Source organism: Emys orbicularis, chromosome 20, assembly GCF_028017835.1.
Source record: "Emys orbicularis isolate rEmyOrb1 chromosome 20, rEmyOrb1.hap1, whole genome shotgun sequence".
Classification (NCBI taxonomy): Eukaryota; Metazoa; Chordata; order Testudines; family Emydidae; genus Emys; species Emys orbicularis.
The window spans coordinates 20,010,075-20,033,386 of NC_088702.1; the positions used below are offsets into that span (position 1 = coordinate 20,010,075).

General features: G+C 60.8%; 2 protein-coding genes across 2 annotated transcripts; both read left to right on the plus strand.

Annotated features, from left to right (window-relative positions):
- The first annotated feature begins 4,693 nt into the window (after positions 1-4,693).
- On the plus strand, positions 4,694-6,020 carry LOC135892225 (protein NKG7-like). Its single transcript, XM_065419931.1, has 4 exons — positions 4,694-4,909; positions 5,197-5,343; positions 5,533-5,667; positions 5,986-6,020. The coding sequence occupies exons 1-4, from the start codon at positions 4,735-4,737 to the stop codon at positions 6,018-6,020; spliced, it is 492 nt and encodes a 163-aa protein (XP_065276003.1). The 5' UTR covers positions 4,694-4,734.
- A 14,901-nt stretch (positions 6,021-20,921) lies between these two features.
- Positions 20,922-22,343, plus strand: LOC135892226 (protein NKG7-like). Its single transcript, XM_065419932.1, has 4 exons — positions 20,922-21,087; positions 21,303-21,449; positions 21,650-21,784; positions 22,276-22,343. Exons 1-4 carry the CDS (start codon positions 20,922-20,924, stop codon positions 22,341-22,343), a joined length of 516 nt encoding a protein of 171 aa, XP_065276004.1.
- The last annotated feature ends 969 nt before the right edge of the window (positions 22,344-23,312 follow it).

The window sequence follows — 23,312 nt, forward strand, 5'->3', positions numbered from 1 at the left end:
CTGGGAGCAACATGATGCTAGCGGTGTGATATAGAGAGGGGAAAACTGGTGTCAGTAGTGGGATTTAGCTAGTGTGAACTGGTGCTAAAAGTGGGATCGCTGGAAAACTAACCAAACCACCCATACCTGTCTATAGCCACCTGCCCCTGCCAGGGATGGTTTGGTTACCACATGTACCTGTAAAAGACCCCACGCGCCCACCAGCCCCGGGCCGCATGCCAGCTTCCCTGGGCATACACTGATGTCCACATAACCATGCCCCCTTGTCACGGCATGTGCGGGAGACAAGGCCCTGCACCCCCGGCTTCCTGCAATTCACCATGTCTCTCAGCCAGCCAGTAAAACAGAAGGTTTATTTAGACGACAGGAACCCCGTCCAAGACAGGTCTTGCAGGTACAGATAACAGGACCCCCTCAGTCCGGTCCATCTTGGGGGGCCCCAGGGAGGCCAGAGCCCCGTCTGGGCTCCCCTCCATTTCCCCAGCCAGCTCCAAACTGACTCCCCCTCCAGCCCCCCCTCCTCTGCTTTGTTCCTTTCCTGGGCCAGGAGGTCACCTGATTCCTTTGTTCTCCAACACCTTTAGCTATCTCCTTGCAGGGGGGAAGGGCCCCGGCCGTTAGTTGCCAGGAGACAGAGTGTCGGCCATTTATGCACACTGGCCCTTTGCTCTGCAACAATCTCACCCCCTAGAGACTTAAGAAATGCATGGGGGAAACTGAGGCACCCACACAGTATTCAGAGGAAACATTAAGAACAGTCCCAGTTGGCACACCCCTGCCCCCCAGAGATGCCCAATCAGATTTGGTATCCCTTGATGACATAACACTAGACACCCAATGGGGTGACACCCCTCGTATCAGCTGGTCCCTGTGCCAGGTCCCATTAACCCCCCGGGGCTGGAGCGGAGTGAATTGCATGTAGGATCGTGCAAGGTTAAGAAGAGAGGATTTTTCTACCTTCTCTGATTTCCTAAGGGCTAAAAGGGGAGTATCTCAGGGTCTTGAAAGGTTCAACGACCCCATAAGGGCAGGGTGAAAGGGGGGGGCTTGAAACCCTGTAGATTGTGGAGGAACCGATCACATCTGCCACCGGGTGCAATTTTACTACTGGGTTTAATAGTGTTAACCCCTGGGACTCCTGGCCACTGGATATTACTTAACCCCTGCAAATCACAGTTATAGAGCTTTGAAAGGCGATATTTCACCCCACTGGTCGTTTCTAACTCTGAGATCCACCCCGGCTGCGTTGCCCCAAACCAGTGGTGGGTTTTACTGTAAGATTTTCAAAATATACGTCTCTATTTTTGTACTTTCAATGCGTCCACGGTGGTTTGATTATATTAGAATACTGAGGTTAACCTGCGGGACTCCTTGCCACTGGGTATTAGTGGGCTAACCTGTGGGACTCCCTGCCACTGGGTATTAGCGAGGTCAGCCTGCAGTACTGCCTGCCACTCGGTGTTAGCAGGGTTAACCCCTGGAACTCCCGACACTGGCTATTAACAGTGTTAACCTGTGGGACTTCCTGCCACTGGGTACTAATAGGGCTAACCTGCATTCCTCCCTGCCCCTGGGAAGTAGTGGGGTTAACCCGTGGGACTCCCTGCATCTTGCTATTAGTGGGGTTGGCCTGCAGGACTGCCTGCCCCGGGGGATTAGTGGGTTTATCTCAGGGGGGGGGGGGGGGGTCATATCAGTGTTAACCCAGGGAACTCACTGCTGCAGGGTGATTCTAGTTAAATTACAAGCAAATCTCATGAGGGGCTGGGGAATGGGACATGCAGCCTTTCCGCTGTTGGGGGCACTGGCTCTGATCCGGCCCCAGGGAGGGGGACTGACTGGCTCAGGGGGGCGGGGAATGGGGGAGCATAGGCTGTGGAATTGGACCTAACAATTGGGCGGACCCATTGGGTGGAGATGTGGGGGGGATGCAATGGGACTTTCCTGCTCCTCCCCCGGGTGCTCACATGGCGCCACCCCAGAACAAGAGGCGCTGTCTGGGCCTGGGACGGGGTTAACCCTTCGAGGGAGGGGGCGGCGCAGACAGCAGGTGTCAGGGGGAGCTGCCTGGGCCTGGGGGAGAAGCCTGTGCTAATGGTCCCTCCCCACCCCTGCTCTGGGCCGCACCCCCTCGTAAATCCACCCCCCCCCCACCGTGGTGATGAGCCATCGTCCCCCAGGCTGGGCCAGAGGCTGAGGGACAAGCGATGGCTGGAGGGCTGGTCCTGCCCCGTGGTGTCCGAGCCTTTCCCGGGGGGTGGCTGTCTGGAGGGTGGCGTGGGCCCGGCCCTGGCATGGTTAGCCCTGGGGGCAGCCCTCTGCTGCGGCCTGACCCCCGCTCTGGCGTCCTCCTCGGCTACTCTACCACCCTGGGCCACCGTCCTGCTGTCCCTCCAGCCCGGGACACAGGCCCCATCCCTCGCTCTACCCACCCCTCCATCCACCCACCCATCCATCCCTCCCTCCAACCAATCCATCCCTCCAACCCTCCCTTACACACCCCTCCATCTACCCCTCCATCCACCCATCCATCCCTCCCTCCCTCCCTCCCTTACACACCCCTCCATCCATCCATCCATCCATCCATCCATCCCTCCCTCCAACCAATCCATCCCTCCATCCCTCCCTTACACACCCCTCCATCCATCCATCCATCCATCCATCCATCCATCCAACCAATCCATCCCTCGCTCTACACACCCCTCCATCCACCCATCCATCCCTCCCTCCCTCACTCCAACCAATCCATCCCTCCCTTACACACCCCTCCATCCACTCCTCCATCCAATCTATCCATCCCTCCAACCAATCCATCCCTCCATCCCTCCCTTACACACTTCTCCATCCAATCCATGCAACCCTCCATCCATCCACCCATCCCTCCCTCCATCCCCCTACATCTCCCTCCATCCCTCCCTCCACCGAACCAATCCCTCCCTCCCTCCAGCCCCCTACACACCCCTCCATCCATCCCTCCCCAGACAAACCCCTCATCCCACCATTCACCCCCTATACACTCAGCCATCCCCCCCCCCATAACAGGGTTTAAAAGAGAACTGGATAAATTCATGGCGGTTAAGTCCATTAATGGCTATTAGCCAGGACGGGTAAGGAATGGTGTCCCTAGCCTCTGTTTGTCAGAGGATGGAGATGGATGGCAGGAGAGAGATCAATTGATCATTGCCTGTTGGTCCACTCCCTCTGGGGCACCTGGCATTGGCCACTGTCGCTAGACAGGATACTGGGCTAAATGGACCTTTGGTCTGACCCGGTACGGCCTTTCTTATGTTCTCCCCACAATCCCTCCATCCCCCACCCCCCCTCCACCTATCCCGGGAGCTGCCGACGGGGGCTGGGCTGGGGTCCCCCAGGCAGCTCCCGGGATAGGTGGAGGGGTTCCATGGCAGTTGGTGACGCAGAGAGGCTGGTGTCTGGGTAAGGGCCCCCCATCTCCCCCCCCCATCCCTTCGTCTTTGTCCCTCCCCACCCCTCCTCCCCCACCCCTCCATCCCCCCCTCCCCCTTCATCCGTCCTCACCTCACCTCCCCCACCCCTCCATCCCTCCTCCCCATCCCCCCACCCCACCTCCACAACCCCTCCATCCCTCCTTCCCATCCCCCACCCCTCCATCCCCACACCCACCCTCCTCCCCAACCCCTCTGTCCTTCCTCCTCCATCACGTCCCCACCCCCACCCCACCTCCACAACCCCTCCATCCCTCCTTCCCATCCCCCACCCCTCCATCCCCTCACCCATCCCTCCCCCTTCATCCATCCTCACCCCACCTCCCCCACCCCTCCATCCCTCCTCCCCATCCCCCCACCCCACCTCCACAACCCCTCCAGCCCTCCTTCCCATCCCCCACCCCTCCATCCCCATACCCACCCTCCTCCCCAACCCCTCTGTCCTTCCTCCTCCATCACGTCCCCACCCCCACCCCACCTCCACAACCCCTCCATCCCTCCTCCCCATCCGCCCACCCCTCCATCCCCTCACCCATCCCTCCCACTTCATCCGGCCTCACCCCACCCCTCCATCCCTCCTCCCCATCCCCCACCCCTCCATCCCCTCACCCATCCCTCCCCCTTCATCCATCCTCACCCCACCTCCCCCACCCCTCCATCCCTCCTCCCCATCCCCCCACCCCACCTCCACAACCCCTCCAGCCCTCCTTCCCATCCCCCACCCCTCCATCCCCATACCCACCCTCCTCCCCAACCCCTCTGTCCTTCCTCCTCCATCACGTCCCCACCCCCACCCCACCTCCACAACCCCTCCATCCCTCCTCCCCATCCCCCCACCCCTCCATCCCCACACCCACCCCTCCCCCTTCATCCGTCCTCCCCCCACCTCCCCCACCCCTCCATCCCCACATCCACCCCTCCCACACCCCTCCATCCAATCACCCATCCCTCCCACTTCCCCTCTGTCCGTCCTCACCCCCCATGTCCCCAACCCCTCCATCCCACCTGCCGCAAACTCACCCCTCCATCCACCCCCCACCCTTCCCCTGTCCCTCCTCACCCCCATCCTTCTACCCTCCATCCACCCCCGATCCTCCCCCATCCCTCCAGCCCCCGCCCCCCCCCACACCTAGCTCGGGAGCTGCCTGGGGCCCGGGGCCCAGGGCTCTGGCTCAGCCCTGCTGATCTGGGCCGGGATTGCCTCTGACTCATTCCCCACCCCCAGGTGCTTCCCGGATCCTGGTTTCTGGGGGCACGAGCTCCCCCCGCGATGGCGTCTCTCCTGATCCCCAGCACCGGCCTGGCCCTGCTCAGCCTCCTGCTGCTCCTGGCCGCCCTGGGCTCCGACCACTGGCTGGTGGCCACCAGCCGCCTTGTCACGTCCTATTCGGGGCTGTGGAAAGTCTGCGTGAATTCAGGGTGTTGGACGTTTGCTTCAGTGCCAGGTGGGGGCAGCCCGGCTCCGCCAGGAAACCCCACTGCTGCAGCCACTCCCTTGATGGGGGCCAGGACTCCCGGGTTCTGTCCCTGGCTCTGGGAGGGGAGTGGGGTCTAGTGGTTAGAGCAGGGGGATTGGGAGCCAGGACTCCTGGGTTCTGGCTCTGGGAGGGGAGTGGGGTCTAGTGGTTAGAGCGGGGGGGGGGAGGGTTTGGGAGCCAGGACTCCTGGGTTCTATTTTAGTTTGCTGCAGGGTTATTCTCCATTTAGCCTCTGGTCTCTCTTGGTTCCTCAGGTTACATTGCGGCCACCAGGGCTTTCCTGTTCCTGGCCCTGATCGCTGGGTTTCTCTCCTTCTTCGCTCTCCTCGCTTCGTTCTTCCGCTCCCACCTCAGCTCCATGTCCCTGACCCTGGTCTCTGCCGTGGGCAGCTTCAGTGCAGGTACCGCCCCCTCGGGGCCTCCTCCCCCCAGCTACCCCCACCCCCCAAACCGTGCACCCCCCGGGGAGGCCCCCATCCAGGGATCCTGCCCTAGGCTCTGGCAGCTCCCCCTGGTGGTGGGACAGGGCAGGGGCTGGGACTGAGCGTGGGCCGCACTGAGGGGTATCCGTGCTGTTCCCTTTGCCCCAGGGCTCTGTGCCATGATCGCGCTGACCGTGTACACAGGGGAGTTCACTGGGGCCGTGAATGTCCCGCCGGGCCAAGTCACCTTCGGCTGGTCCTTCGGCCTCGGCTGGGCCTCCTTCCCCCTCTTCCTCATCACTGGTGAGTGCAACATAGCGGAGTGTCGAAAGGCAGCTGCCTCTGGGGTGGGGTGTGGGGGCTGGTTATACAGGGACCCCTCGCCCGGCGCTGAGATGCAGCCCCCTCTGGGGTGGGGTGCAGGGGCTGGTTATACAGGGACCCCTCGCCCAGCGCTGAGATGCAGCCACCTCTGGGGTGGGGCGTGGCGGCTGGTTATACAGGGACCCCTCGCCCGGCGCTGAGATGCAGCCACCTCTGGGGTGGGATGCTGTGTACCAGTAGATGATGCTCCCATTGGTCCCATTGCTGCTCTGAGCCCATTTCTCTTCTCTTCCCCAGGTGTGGTGACGCTTCGCACCCTGAGAGCCCCCTAGAGCCGAGTGTGGGGCCTGCGCTGCCCCCGTAGGGGCCGGATGGAGCCTGCAGTATCCGGGGACTGATTCCCCCAACAGCCCTGCGCAGGGGGCAGTGTGTGTGTGTGTTACCCTGGGATCCCACAGACCCGTGATTCCCCCCCCCCCCCCAAGTTCCCCTTAATGTTCCCTTCCTTTCCCCACAGCTGCTGCCAGACCCACTTCTTCCATGGAGATTAAAGGGCCTGTTCTCAGAGCCTCCTGTCTGCTGACTTATTCCCCCTCGGAGACGGATGGGTATCAAAGACAGCCAGGACTCCTGGGTTCTATCCCCAGCTTTGGGAGGGGAGTGGGATCTAGTGGGTTAGAGCTGGGGGAGGGAGCTGGGGGGAATCAGGACTCCTGGGTTCCTTCTATCCCCGGCTCTGAGCGGGGAGTGGGGTCTAGTGGATTAGAGCTGGGAGAGGGGGCTGGAGGGAATCAGGACTCCTGGGTTCTCTCCCTGACTCTGGGAGTGGAGTGGGGTCTAGTGGTTAGAGCTGGGGGAGTCAGGACTCCTGGGTTCCATCCTCGCGTTGGCTCTTTGCTAAGCACGGGTGGAGCTGGCTGGTGCTTGGATGGGAGACCCCCAGGGGAGCAGAGAAGCGGGGAGCAGGGGTCTGACCCAGGAGGGCACGGCTGGGTGGGGGCGGGTGGGACCCCACCTCCAGTGCGGGTACAAGAGGCACCCTCGGGGGCGGGGGTAGCCCTGAAGCTGCAGCCTGGTTGGAGCGGCATTAACCCTTCGAGGGGGGACCTGCCACGGAGACCGGGGGAGGGGATCCCCTCAGCCCTGTGGTACGTGCAGGACGGGGTGGGGGGCTGGGATTGAGAAGGTTAAATTAACCAGAGTCCCCAGCGCAGCCCTGACTGTCTGGGGAACGCGGCCGGCTGCCCCTATCCGTCCACCCGTCGCCAGACACCCTGTGATAAATGGGGGGGGGGGAGCTCCCTTTTATAGACACCCAGCCAGCCAGGAGCTGTAAAATCCCTCTTGGTGGCTGTTCTCGAATTGCTCCACCTGTAAAGGGTTAAAAGGCCCCCAGGTAAAGAAAAGGGAGTGGGCGCCTAGCCGAGAGAGCCAATGGGACGGCGAGAAGTTTTTAAAATTGGACAAAGATGCCCCCTTTGTCTGTCTGTTGTTCTCCGGGGAGGGGCGGCCAGGGCAGAGCCAGGGATGAAAAAATCCTAGAAACTGCTCCTGGAAAGCCCGGCCAGGTGAGCCGATCCGGGAATGTCTCGGAAGACGCGCTTAGGTTTGTCCCTTTGACTTCGTTATGGCTGGTGGACTCCTCAGTGCTCTCCCCGGTTTGCTTGTCACCTTTAAGCGGGACCTCAAGAAACTATTCTTGGCGCTTAATCCTTGTAGCTGCTCTTTTAAAATCCAGCCAGAGCCCGAGTCCCCAGATGTATTTTCTTCTTTTCTTTTTTATTAATAAAATTTACCTTTTTGAAGAGCAGAATTTGGATTGTTGTGTCCTAGGAGGTTTGTGAATGTTGTTTGATTATCTGGTGGCACTGGCCGATTTCCTTTGTTTTCTGTCTCAGCTCTTCCCCGGAGGGGGGTGAAAGGGTTGAGGGCACCCACGGGGAGGAATTCCCAAGTGCCCCTTCCTGGGTCCAAGGGGTTTTGTTTTTTTGCATTTGGGTGGTGGCAGCATTTACCCAGCCAAGGCCAGAGAGAAGCAGTGACCTGGGGAGTTTAATACAAGCCTGGAGTGGCCTGTGTGAATTGTTAGAATCCTTGCGGCCCCCACTTCTGCACTCGAAGTGTCAGGTGGGGAATCAGCCCTGACACCCCCCCAACCCCAAACACCGCCACGCCTCGCCCCATCCGCAGGCCCAGCCACCCCTTCACCCCCCCCCGCACATCCCCAGCCATCGGGGAGCTGCCGGTGGGGGCTGGGGGCTCCCCAGGCTGGGGGGGGGGAAGGTTCCATGGCAGTTGGCGACACAGAGAGGCTGATGTCTGGGTAAGGCCCCCCCGCCCCCACCCCTTCATCTCAGGGTGACCAGATGAGAGGAAGAAAATATCGGGACACACCGGGGGGCGGGGGGTGTCGCCGGGGGAGCAAACCCCCCCCCCCAAAACGGAGTACTGCGAAATATCGGGACAAATTGCGTCCCAACCAAACATCGGTCGGGACGTGGGACAAACACCTAAATATCCGGACGGTCCTGATTTTATCGGGACGTCTGGTCACCCTACTTCATCTTCGTCCCTCCCCATCCCCACCCCACCCTACCTCCCCCACCCCATCCATCTGTTCCTACACCCATCAGTCCATCCCTCTGTCCCCCCTCCATCTCCCCCATCCCCCCATACACACACCTTCATCCATCAAACCATCCCCACACCCACCCCTCCATCCCCCCATACCCGTCCCCCCATACACACCCCTCCATCTACCTCATCCCCCTATATCCCTCCCCCCATACACACACCACCATCCCCCCATATCCCTCCCCCCCATCCCCACCCCTCCATCTCCCCCATTCCCTATACCCCTCCCCCACCCCCCCATATCCCTTCCCCCATCCCCCTATATCCCTCCCCCATCCCCACCCCTCCATCTCCCCCATCCCCTATACCCCTCCCCCACCCCCGATATCCCTTCCCCCATCCCCCTATATCCCTCCGCCATCCCCACCCCTCCATATCCCTCCCCCCTTCCCCACCCCTCCATCCAGCCACCCATCCAGACCGCCGAGGGCTTGGCTCAGATCAGCTGGTCTAGGCTGGGGTTTCCATCTAACTCTCATCCTTCCCTGCCCCCCTGCAGGTGCTCCCCAGATCCCAGCCTGCCCCCGGGCCCCACCCCCCACCCCATGATGCTGTGTCTCCAAATTGCCAGCCCCAGCCTGGCCCTGCTCAGTCTCTTGCTGCTACTGGCGGCTCTGGGCTCCGACCACTGGCTGCTGACGAAGGAAAACCAAGTCTTGATCCATTCGGGGCTGTGGAAGTACTGTATGAATCTGAGGTGTCTGATACCTTTGACTGTACCAGGTAAGGGCAGCCGGGCGCCACCAGGGATCCCACCTCTGCCACCAGCCACCTCCACCAGGCACAGCCAGGACTCCTGGGTTCTCTCCCTGGCTGTGGGAGGGGAGTGGGGTCTCATGGTTAGAGCAGGGGGGCTGGGAGCCAGGACTCCTGGGTTCTCTCCTTGGCTGTGGGAGGGGAGTGGGGTCTCATGGTTAGAGCAGGGGGACTGGGAGCCACGACTTCTGGGTTCTCTCCCTGGCTGTGGGAGGGGAGTGGGGTCTCATGGTTAGAGCAGGGGGGCTGGGAGCCAGGACTCCTGGGTTCTCTCCCTGGATCTGGGAGGGGAGAGGGGTCTATGGGTTAGAGCAGGGGGGCTGGGAGCCAGGACTCCTGGGTTCTGCGGTAGTTTGTTGCCATCTTATTCTCCATTTCAGCCCTGATCTCTCTTATCTCCTCAGATCTCATGAGGGCCAGCAGGGCTTGCCTGATCCTGGCTGTGATCGCTGGGTTTCTCTCCTACTTGGCTCTACTCGCCTCCTTCTTCTGCTCCCACCTCGGCTCTGTGTCCCTGACCCTGGTCTCCGCCGTGGGCAGCTTCAGTGCTGGTACCGCCCCCTCGGGGCCTCCTCCCCGCCGGCAACTCCTACGGATACGTGGTCCCTCCCACACCAGGGACCTGGCTGTCACATTGGGGGTTCTCCCCAGCCCGGAGAGGGGGGTGTTTCCGCCTGCCCTATAACCCCGGATGCCTTAAAATGTTCTGCTGCTGCAGCTCACAGCCTGGGCCCCCCCAGCCAGCGGGCAAGGCTGTGTCCCCTGAGCATCCGTGGGCCGTGCCACCCGGGGTCACCCCCAGCAGCCTGCCCACAGCCCCCCGTCCTGGTCCCCCCCGTCCTGGTCCTCCTTGCTGGTGGGAGCTTTGAAGCCGATCGTCCCCACCTCACTGCTTCGACGCCCCGCGCCCCTTCCCCGCCGGCGGCCGACCCGCCCGCCCGCTTTCTCCCCCTTCATCTGGCCACGCAAAGCCCGGTGTGAGCGAGTAGCCAGAGCTGCCCACGCGGGGTTCACACCAACACGCCCCAGCGGCACCGTCCCGGACCTCGCGCCAGCCGCTGCGACCAGCTGACTCTGTGCTCTTCCCTTTGGCCCCAGGTCTCTGTGCCACCGTCGCCATGGCCATGTTCACATCCCAGAGCATGAAGGCCATGACAAGCGCCCCGGCTGGAGTCAGCTTCGGGTGGTCCTACGGCCTCGGCTGGGCCGCCTGCCCACTCTCCCTCCTAGCCAGTGAGTGCAGCGGGGTGGGGGGTGGGGAGGATTGAAATGCAACTGCTTCTGGGGTGGGACGCGGGCACTGTTTATGCGGGGACCCCTTGCCCAGCACTGAGATGCAACCACCTCTGGGGTGGGGCCGCTGGGTAGCAGCCGCACAGCGACGCAGCACGGGGCTGGCTCACCCATCACTGCCCTGACGCTGTTTTTCTCCTTTCCTCCCAGGTGTGGCGACACTTTTTTCACAAGGATCCTTGTGGAGCTGAGTGTGGGGCCTGTGCTGCCCCAGCCGCCCTGTGTGTGTGTGTGTTTGTGTGTGTGTGCGTGTGTCCCTGCGGGCTCCCACAGATCCGTGATGCCCCCCCAACAGTCCCCCCTTTCTGTTCCCTTCCTTTCCCAGACCCACTTGTTCCATGGAGATTAAAGGGCCTGTTCTCAGAGCCTCCTGTCTGCTGACTTTTATTCCCCCTCAGAGACGGATGGGTATCGAGGACGGCCAGGACTCCTGGGTTCTCTCCCCGGCTTTGGGAGGGGAGTGGGGTCTAGTGGGTTAGAGCTGGGGGAGGGGGCTGGAGGGAGCCAGGACTCCTGGGTTCTATCCCCGGCTTTGGGAGGGGAGTGGGATCTAGTGGGTTAGAGCTGGGGGGAGCCAGGACTCCTGGGTTCTGTCTCTCGCTGGGCTCTCTTGCTAAGCAGGGTTGGGGCGGGTTGGTGCTGGGCTGGGAGGCCCCACGGAGAGCAGAGAAGAAAGATCTGCCACCGCCTGGCTGGTCTCCTCTCAACAGCCAAGCTTTGGAACGGACGTGTCCAGTTTCTAAGGCCGGTGAAGATGCTGAGGAATTTCCGTCCATGTTGGAAAGACTCTGTGATGTTCATTGACGTCCGGCGGGGAGAAAACGGCCTGTTCTCCTCCAGGTTGACTGCAAGGGCATGAAATGACCCTCTCAATTATGGAAAGTTTGAAGAAAGTGTCTCGCAAGGATTGACCATTTCCGAGAGGCTGACGGCGAGCGGATCGCGTGCCCCGTGTGGAGACGGGGCAGGAACCGTGGAGTAAGGGGGCAAAGGCTTCCCATCGTTTTGTTGACAGGATGGATTGACTGGCTGTGGGGCAGCTTCTCCGTAACTGGTGGGGTGGGGTGGGGGGTTAGGAGCACAGCTTGGGACTGGCTGGGGAATCGAACGACCGCGGTAACCACCAGTTTGGGGGAAATCTGCTCTCCCTTTTCGCAGCCCGCCCTGACCTTGGCCTTGTCCAGGTGGGCTGCCCTAGGCACCCTGGGGCACAGGGGTTTTTATTTAAACAGAGTCCCTTGGACAGCCCGGAGGGCATGGGGAACCCAAGGGTCCGTCTGGCCCCACAGCCAGCCCCAAACACTCCCACCCCACTGTCCCCCCTCACTCCTCCATCCGTCCAGCCATCCACCCCCCCGAAGGCTGGGGTCTCCCCCGGCTCCGCGCTGGGGTCCTGGGGGGGCGGGGGGGGGGGGAAGGTTCCATGGCAGTTGGTGACCCAGAGAGGCTGGTGTCTGGGTAAGGGCCCCCCAGCCCCCTGTCCCTTCGTCTTCGTCCCACGCCAGACACCCCCGATCTGTCTGTCTACCCAGCTCTGGCCCTTCCTGCTCTGGGCCGGGATTTCCGCCTGACTCTCATTCCCCCCCCCCCGACCCAGGGGCTCCCCGGATCCCAGCACTGCCCCCCGCCCTCAAGCCGCCCGCCCCCCGTGATGCTGCCTCTCCAGGTCCCCAGCACCGTCCTGGCTCTGCTCAGCCTCCTGCTAGTGGCAGTGGCCCTGAGCTCCGACCACTGGCTGGAGGCGAGAAGGGACGACGACTTCGTCCACTCGGGGCTCTGGAAGATCTGTGTGAATTCGGTGTGCGTCGTGCCTTCGAGACTACCCGGTGAGGGCAGCCGGCACTGCCCGGCAACCCACCACTACCCCCAGCCAGCTCCAGAGGGAAGTGGGGCAAGGAACCTGGGTTCTGGCTCTGGGAGGGGAGTGGGGTCTAGTGGTTAGATCAGGGGGGTTGGGAGCCAGGACTCCTGGATTCTGGCTCTGGGAGGGGAGTGGGGTCCAGTGGTTAGAGCGGGAGGGGGGGTTGGGAGCCAGGACTCCTGGATTCTAGCTCTGGGAGGGGAGTGGGGTCTAGTGGTTAGAGCGGGGGGGGGCTGGGAGCCAGGACTCCTGGGTTCTGGCTCTGGGAGGGGAGTGGGGTCTAGTGGTTAGAGCGGGGGGGGGCTGGGAGCCAGGACTCCTGGGTTCTGGCTCTGGGAGGGGAGTGGGGTCTAGTGGTTAGAGCGGGGGGGGGGGGCTGGGAGCCAGGACTCCTGGGTTCTGGCTCTGGGAGGGGAGTGGGGTCTAGTGGTTAGAGCGGGGGGGGGGGGGCTGGGAGCCAGGACTCCTGGGTTCTGGCTCTGGGAGGGGAGTGGGGTCTAGTGGTTAGAGCAGGGGGGGGGGTGTAGGACTCCTGGGTTCTGTTTTAGTTTGCTGCAGGGTTATTCTCCATTTCCCCCCTGGTCTCTCTGGTTCCTCAGATTACATCGAGGCCACCAAGACGTTCTTGACGCTGGGCCTGCTCGCGGGGCTGCTCTCGGCCTTCTCCCTCCTCGCCTTGCTCAGCGGCTCCGACTTCGACGCCGTGTCCCCCCTCGTGGTCTCTACCATGGGCAGCTTCAGCGCAGGTACCTCCCCCCTGGGGCCTCCTCCCCCCTGCTGCTCCCAGCCCCCGGGTCCCACGGCTCGTGGATACCATGTGCCCCCCTCCAGCCCCCTCGAGACCGTGCTCTGGGCTCTGGCAGCGCCCCCTGGTGGTGGGACGGGGCAGGGGCCCTGGGACTGTGCCCGGCGGTGCTAAGGGGCGTCCGTGCTGTTCCCTTTGGCCCTAGGTTTCTGCGTCCTGATTGCGCTGACCGTGTTCACCAGTGAGTTTGCTCAAGTCATAAAGGCCACCTGGCCCCACATCTCCTTTGGCTGGTCCTGGGGCCTCGGCTGGGCCTCCATCCCCCTCTTCCTGTTGACCGGTGAGCGTGCCAGAGGGGGCATTCGAAATGCGGCCACCTCTGGGGTGTGGCTGGTTACACACGGGGACAGCTCACCCGGCGCTGAGATGCAGCCGCCTCTGGGCAGGGCAGCTGGGGAACAGCCGCACACAACGCCGCACAGGGACAGCTCATCCGGTGCTGATGCAGCCACCTCTGGGGCGGGGCAGCTGGGTTCTCGTGGATGTTGATCCCGTCAGTCCCATTGCTGCCGTAAGCTCATTTTTCTCCTCTTTCCCTCAGGTGGGGTAACGTTGTTGGCCCAGGAATCCAACTCGAGCTGAGCACGGGCCTGAGCTGCCCCCTGGGGACGGTGCCGGGAGCCGCCAGGGCCAGGTGGAGCCTGCAGTGTTGTGGGGACGATTCCCCCAACACCCCAGAGCAGAGGTGTGTGTCCCTGCTGCCCCCTGCTGGAGGGGCTGAGCCCTGCGCGTGTTGTGTGTGTGTTTGTGTGTCCCTGCTGCCCCCTGCTGGAGAGGCTGAGCCCTGCGCACTGTGTGTGTGTGTGTGTGTCTGTCTGTCTGTCTCCCTGCTGCCCCTTGCTGGAGGGGACGAGCCCTGCTCTGTGTGTGTCTCTCAACCAGGCAGCGCCTCCTCCCCAACCTCTACTGCTCCGGCTGTGACACCCCCCACATCCCAGCCCCATCCTTTGGTTCCCGCAACCATTCTTTGTACAAACATTAAAGAATCCGTCCCCAAAGCAGCATGTCAGGTGATTTATTCCAGTCTTTATTATGTTTGAAAGGGAGTCTGGACTCCTGGGTTCTATCCCCAGCTCTGGGAGGCGAGTGGGGTCTAGCGGTTAGAGCAGGGGGGCTGGGAGCCAGGACTCCTGGGTTCTCTCTCTGGCTCTGGGAGAGGAGTCGGATCTAGCGGTTAGATCTAACAGGTACCCCCAAGTTTCACCTCACTTTAAAACGACTTGCTTACAAACTCAGACATAAAAATACTAAAGTGTCACAGCTACGCGATTACTGAACAATTGCTACTTTCTCATTTTTACCATATCATTATAGGATAAATCAATTGGAATATAAATATTGTACTTGTCTTTCAGTGGACAGTCTACAGAGCAGTTTAAACGAGTCATTGTCTGTATGAAATTGTAGATTGTACTGACTTCGCTAGTGCTGTTTATGTCGCCTGTTGTCAAACTAGGCAAATATCTGGATGAACTGATGTACCCCCTGGAAGACCTGGGCGTAACCCCAGGGTCGGCCACCAGGGGCGCCATGGTCAAGGGGGCACTGTGCGTACTGACGGTGCCTGAAACTGCTCCTGGCTGGTAGGGGAGGGCCTCATGTGGGGGGTGGGGGGCACCCAGATTTCTCCCTGCTTCCTTCTAGTGGAGGAACATGGGGGGAGGAGCAGTGCTTCCCCCCCCAACATTCCTCTGCACCCCTCTGGGGGTGCTGTGTGGGGAGGGAGCAAGGAGCAATGCCAGCTGCTCTTTGCAGCCAGATCAGTTTCCCCACATGGGCACGGGATGGGGGGTGCAGGGGTTAGGGGCTAAGGGGGGTGGGGATCCTGGGTAACCCAGGGGGCCAGGGGCAATGGGGGGGTGCCACGCCCATGGGGCCCTGGGGTGCTAACACACAAGTTCACCCAGAATGCCCTTTTTCCTAAGGCTGGCCCTGCGTACCCCTGGCTGAGAACCACTGGATTACAGGGCTACAAAGTGCACCATTACAAAGTCTCTAAGCCCTGGGGGGGAAACGAAGTGTCTGGTGTTGTCTGGGAAGTGGAGGGTTTTCCCCTCATTCCTTGGATAGTTTTTATCCCACCATTCCTTTAGAGCATTCTTTAATTCAGTCTCCTGGATCGTGAACAGCCTGTGTCAGGGGAAGCTGGGTTTATCCCTACAGCTGTCCTGTTCTCCTCATTGCTCCGTTTGAGTGATTACCCCACAAACAAGCATTCGCTGCCTGTGAGACTGTTCACATGTCTGCCTGTGCTCTCCCCGACTGTCCCATTGAACACAAAACACATTAAACCGATGAGCAAACCCCACAGGTTAGAGTGATTAAAAACAGCCTGGCTCTGTTCCCCCCAGACCATACCTCCGCCAGGATCCCCGGTGTATTTTGAGGCTGCGTTTGTGGGCAACCGTTGAACTGTTTTAAGATCTGTTTATGTCAAGAAAGTTTATTGCCGTCCCTGCCCCACGTGATGAAATCAGGATCTGAGATAATGAAGCTAAAAACATGACCTGGAGCAGTTTTGCATTACTCAGCAAACACCCTTCACTAAACGCCATATAGATGTAAGCAGAGTCAGGATGAGCTCTACCCTGACATCTGGTGGTGCATTGTGGCAAGTTGTGGAAAAGAACTTCAGGGGCTGATCTTGTTTGCATAGGCACACCCACTCGCCTAGCATGAGCCCACAGCCGCCCAAATGGTCACTTTGACTGCTGTGGGATCCCCAGTTTCTCTGTTATTGGGGCAGGAGGAATAAAGTTTTGTTACCCTGATTATGTGAATCAAGGACAATGAAACTGTTTTATGACAGAGGGACTCACCATCAACTAAGTAGCACTCACTAGACAAGGGACATGGGTTACAAAACCCAGTGAATAGAGAGAAGGTGGGGATAGGTATTTGTATCTGGTAGTGTGGGTGCTATTAGAAAGCCTGAAATACCAATTGCACCTTCTTTTCTCTCTACTGTAGACTATCAGAACTAATTTTAATTCTATTAGGAGTCTAGTTACAGACTGCTGAGCTGAATTCACTTTGGGCTAATGGTGCACCAGCACTGGTGCTCCCCTACTACAAGCTGAAATTACTAAGAACTAAAATTACTGAGAGCTGAAATCACTGAGTGCTTGGGGGGGGGGGCGCTGAAGATAGGTTGCTGAGCAGCTGGTGGGACAACTGGAGTGATTTGTGGGATAGCTGGGGGAGTGGAGCAGTTTGTGGAATGGCTGGAGCGGCTCATGGGGTGGCAGGTGAAGCGGAGTGGAGTGGCTGGTGGAGTGGCTCATGGTGAAGGCTGCAGCCGAACCCCATGAAGCGGCAGGGCAGTCAGCCTCGGACCATGTAAGGTGCCCCTTATATCTGTCCCTCCCCCCCACCCCCCGGACTGGGAGGTAAAACTCTGCAGATAAACTTTTGATCTCTGGGGCTGCACTGACCAGGGACAGAGACTTTTGGGTTGTTGGACTTTTGGACTTTAGGTGATTATTTTTTTTGGGGGGGGGTGTTTGCTGGACTTAAGACACAGAGGGGAAAAGGACACTGCCAACCTTACTTGGAGGGGGGGGTGTCTTTTGCTCATGGTTTGTGTTATGAATCCTGTTTGTGGTGTTTCCCCAACATAATGCCGCATTGTTTCCCTCCTTTATTAAAAGGCCTTTGCTACACTCAGACTCCGTGCTTGCGACAGGGGAAGTATTGCCTCTTAGAGGCGCCCGGGGGGTGGTATGTAATTGTCCCAGGTCACTGGGTGGGGACTTGAGTCGGTTTTGCATTGTGTTATTGAAACGGAACCCCTAGATACTGAACCCGGCCCTTGTGGCTGCTAACTCTGACGGGCAGAAGGGTTACATAGAAACTCAGCCCTGCCCCTCAATAAACTATTCATCATGGCATTCACAAGGACGCTGCATGACAATCAAGGCCACATCCCTGCCAAGCATTGAACCCCCCCCCCTCAAATAATTAGCCCCTTCCCACCCACAAGCACATCTGTATGGGCATTATTCCCCCTCTTCCATTGGGCTGGGCAAGTCCAGGATGTGGGAGCACAAAGCATCCCTGACTTCTACTGTCTGGGTGTAACCAGCTCCCGCAGGGTAGCTGGCACTTCCTGGTACCAGTCCAGCGGCCCCTCGCTGGCATAGGTCCATCCGGGGGGAAATGGCTCCGCTCTGGTTTCACAGAGGTTGTGGAGAGCCCAGCAAGCCGCAGTGACGCAGACAGCACCAGCAGCCAGATGGGTCTGGAAGCATCGCCAACGGGCTTTCAATCCGCCAGAAGCACATTCAGCAACCGTTCCGCCCCGGCTGAGAGTGGAACTGAGCCTCCCTCTGCCAGGGCCTCTGCAGCCAGGCTTCGGTTTCAGAAGCCCAGGCAATAGGGGGTACACGGGTCCCCCAGAATATCAGTGGAGACAGTAACTCCATTTACATCGATGTCACTTGCGGGGAATTGTGTCTGTAGCCCATAGAACTAGCTTTAGCGTTTACTTTATTCAGCAGTAATGCAAGGAACCCCAAGGCCTGTCTCCAAGACGCTGGCTGCAGCGGTTAGCTTAAGGCTTGGGGCTTTGAGTTGGTGGGTCCTGCTGTGTCGGAGCTTGCCCAGAAGAGGGGGTTCAACCAACCCTCCCTCCACAAACATCCTCTATCTACCTATCAATCCATGGATGTGTGTGTGTTGGGGGGAGGTCTCAGCCAGGTCTGAGTGTCCCCTGCCCCCCAGGTCCTCACAGAGCGAGGGGGAAAGGAAAGAGAAGGGGGGAGGGGGGAAGAGAAAATGAAAATCGAGAGGGACCCTGACCCCTCACTAGGATAGGCAGAACCGCACCCATCTGCCAGGGATGGTGAACAATCCCTGTATTGTTCGGTGGTGAATGATGATTTTAGTCAATTAGGCAATAACGGGCCATCGCTGGTAAAATGAGGGTCCGGCTGGAGACTCTTGCCCGCATGCTCGGGGTTCTACTGATCGCCATATTTGGGGTCAGGAAGGAATTTTCCTCCAGGGTAGATTGGCAGAGGCCCTGGAGGTTTTTCGCCTTCCTCCGCAGCATGGGGCAGGGGTCGCAAGCTGGAGGATTCTCTGTGACTTGAAGTCTTTAAATCACGATCTGGAGACTTCAACAGCTGAGTTAAGGGAAAGTGGGTGGGTCAGCTTTTGTGGCCTGAATCATGCGGGAGGTCAGACTAGATGACCACAATGGTCCCTTCTGACCTTAAAGTCTATGAGTCTATGAGTCTATGAGCCTATTCTCAGATCCTCCTGTCTGGTGATGCCTTCCTCCTCAGAGACACTCCCCTCATCCCCCCCACAGTCCCTGGGTTCTCTCCCCAGCTCTGGGAGGGGAGTGGGGTCTAGTGGTTACGGGGGAGCGGGGTGGAGTCAGGACTCCTGGGTTCTCTCTGTGGTTCTGGGATGGGAGTGGGTTAGAGTGGGGGGCATTGGGTTGTCCTATCCCCAGGTGGGTGGGAGTCTCCAGGGGAGCCGAGAGGGGTGGGACCAGGGGGAGGGTGGATCAGGGGCCGTGGAGTGGATTGCACTGACTAGGAAGTGGCCGATGGATGGATGTGGGAGGCAGCGGTTATAGGACTTTGCCCCCTTCCCGCCCCAGCCCCTCCCACGGAAGCATCCGGCCAGGGGAGGAGATCGGACGGAATCAGTGCAGGGGGGGAGATCGGACGGACTCAACCCTTCGACGGAGGCGGTGACACAGAGAGCAGGTGAGGGGGGATCAAGAGGGCTCATTAAAACACGGTCCCCTGAACGTAGGCCCCACACAATGAGACCGAGGGTCTGTCCGTCCCCTCCCCCAATACCCAGCCAGCCAGCCCCAAACACACCCCAATACCCGTCCATCCATCCGTCCCCAAACACCCCCATCTGTCCATCCAGCCCCAAGTCCCCCAATATCCCTCCCTGCAGCCCCAAACACACCCGATATCCATCCGTCCACCCGTCCCTGCCCGCCGCTCCCCCCAGCCTAGCACACAACTCTCTGTCTCTCTCTCAGTGGCCCTGCCTGACACTGGCACCTGTGGCCGGCTGCAATTCTTGCCGTGCTCTTCGGGCCGGCGGCTGGGTCGTGGGGCTCTGGGTCTAGAAAGGGCTGCTAGTGGGCGGCTGGGGGGCGAGGACCGAGCCGGGCTGAGCCACGCTGGGGTGGGGCCCTGGAGCGAGGGGCCAGGGGCTCCGGGAAGCCGCCCTGGGGCAGAGCTGACTGGGAGCGGGAAGCTGCCGAAGCCGGGGAGCCGGAGAGCCCGGGGAGTGGCCCGAAGCCGGGCGCTAAGGAAGGGGCTCAGGCTGTTTGCTTGTTGGTTTGCTCACCTTGGGTAAAGAAATAAACCTGCCTGTAAAAGCCGAGCCATGGCAGTGCATGGCCGGGAGCCAGGGAGAAGCCCAGCCCAGGGATAGAGCCATGGGCCGGGGTGGGGGGTTGAGTGCACAGGTGCTCAAGGCCCCTGCGATGGCGGGGGAACGAGATGGTGAGATTTACTCAGAGAAGCCCAGCAAGCGCCTGGCGCTGCAGATGAAGGTGAAACCCCCCCCCAGCGGCCCGAGCGGGAAATTCCTTCCTCTGGCGATCAGCTCGACCCTGAGCGTGGGGGCCGGGAACCGGCCGGACGCGCCTGAGAGAGAGAACGCTCCGTGCCACCCCAGAGCCCTGGGGCAGCCCCACAATGTCCCATCGCCAGCCCTGGGCATCCCTGCTGCTTCAGAGGAAGGAGGAAAAAAACCCCTCCCAGAACACGTTGGTGGAGGGATCCCTTCCTGACCCCTGCCAGGAGCCAGCTGAGACCCTGAAGCATGAGCATTAGGAACGTAAGACATCAGCCAGAAGTGAGCCTCAGATCAGCTGAGCCCTGCCCCCAGCCATCACAAACACCCTCGCCGTACAGTCCTGCTCCTCAATTTATCCAGCTCTCTCTTAAACCTAATCATGTTGTTTGCCCCCCACCTCTCCTATGGGGAGGCTGCTCCCAGACCTCAGACGTACCGGAGAGACAGTATCAGGGGGTGGGGGGAAGCCAGGAAAGGAAACAGGGAATTGATGGACAAGCTGTAGGAGGGGGAAACGGCTCCCGAACGCAGCCCGGCTGCGAAGGACTTAAAGGAAATGAACCGAGAGAGCGGCTGATTGAACACTGCTGAAGGAACGTGGTTCCCAGGCGCCCAATGGACAAGCAGGGTTCTCAGGGAAGAAACCCCGTGTGGGGATAAACCTGGGGTGTGTCTACGCTGGAAATGTTACAGCAGGAAGCGGCGTGGTTGTCCCTTCCTACGACGCCGGCTGCGTTGTGCCGTCACCGTTAGCAATCCAGCTCTCCGAGAGGCACGAGCCAGGGCGACTGAAAAGCCCCGTGTCTCCACCGGGCCTTGGGTGGGCTTAGCCGGGCGCCCCCGGAGGGGCGTGTCTCACAGCCCCGGGTGATGGAGTTAAGCCAGCCTGGCTTTGCAGCGCCAAGCCGGGCTGGGGGCAGGCCGATGGCTCTCCGCTGCGCCCGGCTGAGCGGTTCCTGGGGTCTCGCTGACAAGGATGCGCTGGGAGATGTGAGCGTGGAGTAGGGATGAGAGGGGCGGAGAAGGTGGGAGAGGCGCCTGTGTGGGTTACACGTAACCGGCACTTTGCTCATAGTCGTTGTTTAGGCTCCGGCCACAATTCTGGATTTTCTGCGGCTCCCAGGTTCCCGATCGTCTTGGTTCGTCTCTGCCTCGCGGAGCAGAGATCTGGCTGCTGCCGCGTCTGTCTCCACACGCCCCCGTCTCTCTGTGGGACTCAGGCAGCCCCAGCCCGCGGCAGGTCATTTGGGGCCACTATTTCCCCTCTCGCTCTTCCTCACCTGCCCAGGTGCTCCCCAGATCCTGGCTACTGAGATTCCCCCCGCGATGCCATTTCTCCGGATCCTCAGCACCGTCCTGGTTCTGCTTAGCCTCCTGCTGCTGCTGCTCGCCCTGGGCTCCAACTACTGGGTGGCGGACAACAACGGCGTCAATATGGGGCTGTGGAAGACCTGCGTCCGTTCACTGTGTGCACAATATTCTTCAGTACCAGGTAAGGGCAGGCGGCTCTGCCAGGGAACCCACCGCTGCCACCAACCGCTCCACTGGGCAGAGCCAGGACTCCTGGGTTCTTTCTCCAGTTCTGGGAGGGGAGTGGGGTCTAGTGGTTAGATCAGGGGGAGCTGGGAGCCAGGACTCCTGGGTTCTATTTTAGTTTGCTGCAGGGTTATTCTCCATTTAGCCCCCTGGTCTCTCTTGCCTTTTCAGATTACTTTGACGCCACCAGGGCTTTCCTGTTCCTGGCCATGATCGCCGGGTTTCTCTCCTTCTTCGCTCTCCTCACTTCGTTCTTCCGCTCTCACCTCGGCCCCGTGTCTCTGACCCTGGTCTCTGCCGTGGGCAGCTTCAGCGCAGGTACCGCCCCCTCGGGGCCTCCTCCCCCCGGCTAATCCCAGCCCCCCAAACCGTGCACCCCCCCAGGCAGCCCTGGGGAGCCCCCCATCCAGGGATCCTGCCCTAGGCTCTGGCAGCTCCCCCTGGTGGTGGGACGGGGCAGGGGCTGGGACTGAGCGTGGGCCGCACTGAGGGGTGTCCGTGCTGTTCCCTTTTCCTAGGGCTTTGTGCCATGATCGCGCTGGCCGTGTTCACAGGGGAAGTAGCTAAGGCCGTGAATGTCCCGCCAGGCCAAGTCCCCTTCGGCTGGTCCTTCGGCCTCGGCTGGGCCTCTTTCCCCCTCTTCCTCATCACTGGTGAGTGCAACATCGGGGAGGGAGTACCCAGGGATCCCTTGCTTGGTGCTCAGATGCAGCCACCTCTGGGGTGGAGTCCAGGGCGTGTTTATATGGGGACTCCTCGCCTGGTGCTCAGATGCGGCTGTCTCTGGCATAGGTGCCGACTTCCCCTTTGCCCGGTTGGTGCTTTGACTCCCCTGCCCCGCCCCTGCCCCGCCTCTTCTCGCCCCGCCCCCATTCAACCCCCTTCCCCCAAGTTCCCACCCCAGCCCCGCCTCTTCTCCGCCTCCTCCCCTGAGTGGCACCGCGTCCCCGCTCCTCTCCCTCCCCCCCGGAAAGTCCAAAGCGCCACCAAACAGCTGTTAGGCGGCCAGGGGACGGGGGCGGGAAGTGCTGGGAGGGAGGGGGAGGCGCGGGGATTTGGCGCGTTCGGGGGAGGAGGGGATGGGGGGAGCTTGGCTGCCGGTGGGTGCGGAGCACCCGGTAATTTTTCCCCGTGGATGCTCCAGCCCTGGAGCACCCCGGAGTCAGCACCTATGGGCGGTACCAGCGGGTGCTGCTCCCATTGGTGCCCTGAGCCCATGTCTCTCTCCTCGCCCCAGGTGCAGTGATGATGTTCACCCAGAAACCCCCCTCGAGCTGAGCCTGGGGCCGCGCTGCCCGGGGTGGGCCAGATGCAGCCTGCCGCGTCACGGGGCCGATTCCCTCAACAGCCCCGACAGGGGGCAGAGAAAGGGGGGGGGTGTAGCGCTGGCCTCGCTCTACCCTGGGAGCCCCCCAACCTCCAGCTCCGCCCCCCCCACATTCCAGCCCCGTCCTTTGGCGTCCAACCAACATTCTGACATTAAACGGGTCCGTCCCCAAAGCAGCACGTCTGGGGATTTACTCCAGCCTTTCTTGGGTTTGAAAGGGAGCCTGGACGCCTGGGTTCTGGCCCAGGCTCTGGGAGTGGAGGGGAGGGGAGGATGGTCTAGTGGTTAGAGGGGGGGGGGGGCTGGAAGCCAGGACTCCTGGGTTCTCTCCCCCTGGGAGGAGAGTATGGTCAATTGGTTGGAAGGGTGGGGCTGGGAGACAGGACTCCTGGGTTCTCTCCTGTCTCTGGGAGGGGGTGTCTAGTGATTAGAGTGGGGGGTGGGGCTGGGAGCCAGGACTCCTGGGTTCTCTCCCAGCTCTGGGAGGGGAGGAGGTGATGCTGGTTAGAAGAGGGATAAAGTTTCCTGCCCTGGCTAGGGGCAGGGTGAGGCTGAGCGAGGGGCGGCTCTTGGCCGGAGCAGAGCCCAGGGAGCGGCCTGGCCGGGAGCGAATTGGAAGGAACATCCCCTGCCCTGCGGCTCGGTGGCTGGCGCTGGGCGAAGGGAACCTAACTGCACCGTTGCTGGGCCCAGAGTGAGACTCCCATGAGCCTCTGGGGCACCCTGGAGGGCCCACATCAGGACTCCCATGAGCCTCTGGGGCATCTCAGAGTACTATTGGCCCTACAGTCCATCTCCCATAATTCTCTGGGGTCTCCCTGACCCACACCGGCCTCCCCTGGTGTGTCTGGGGT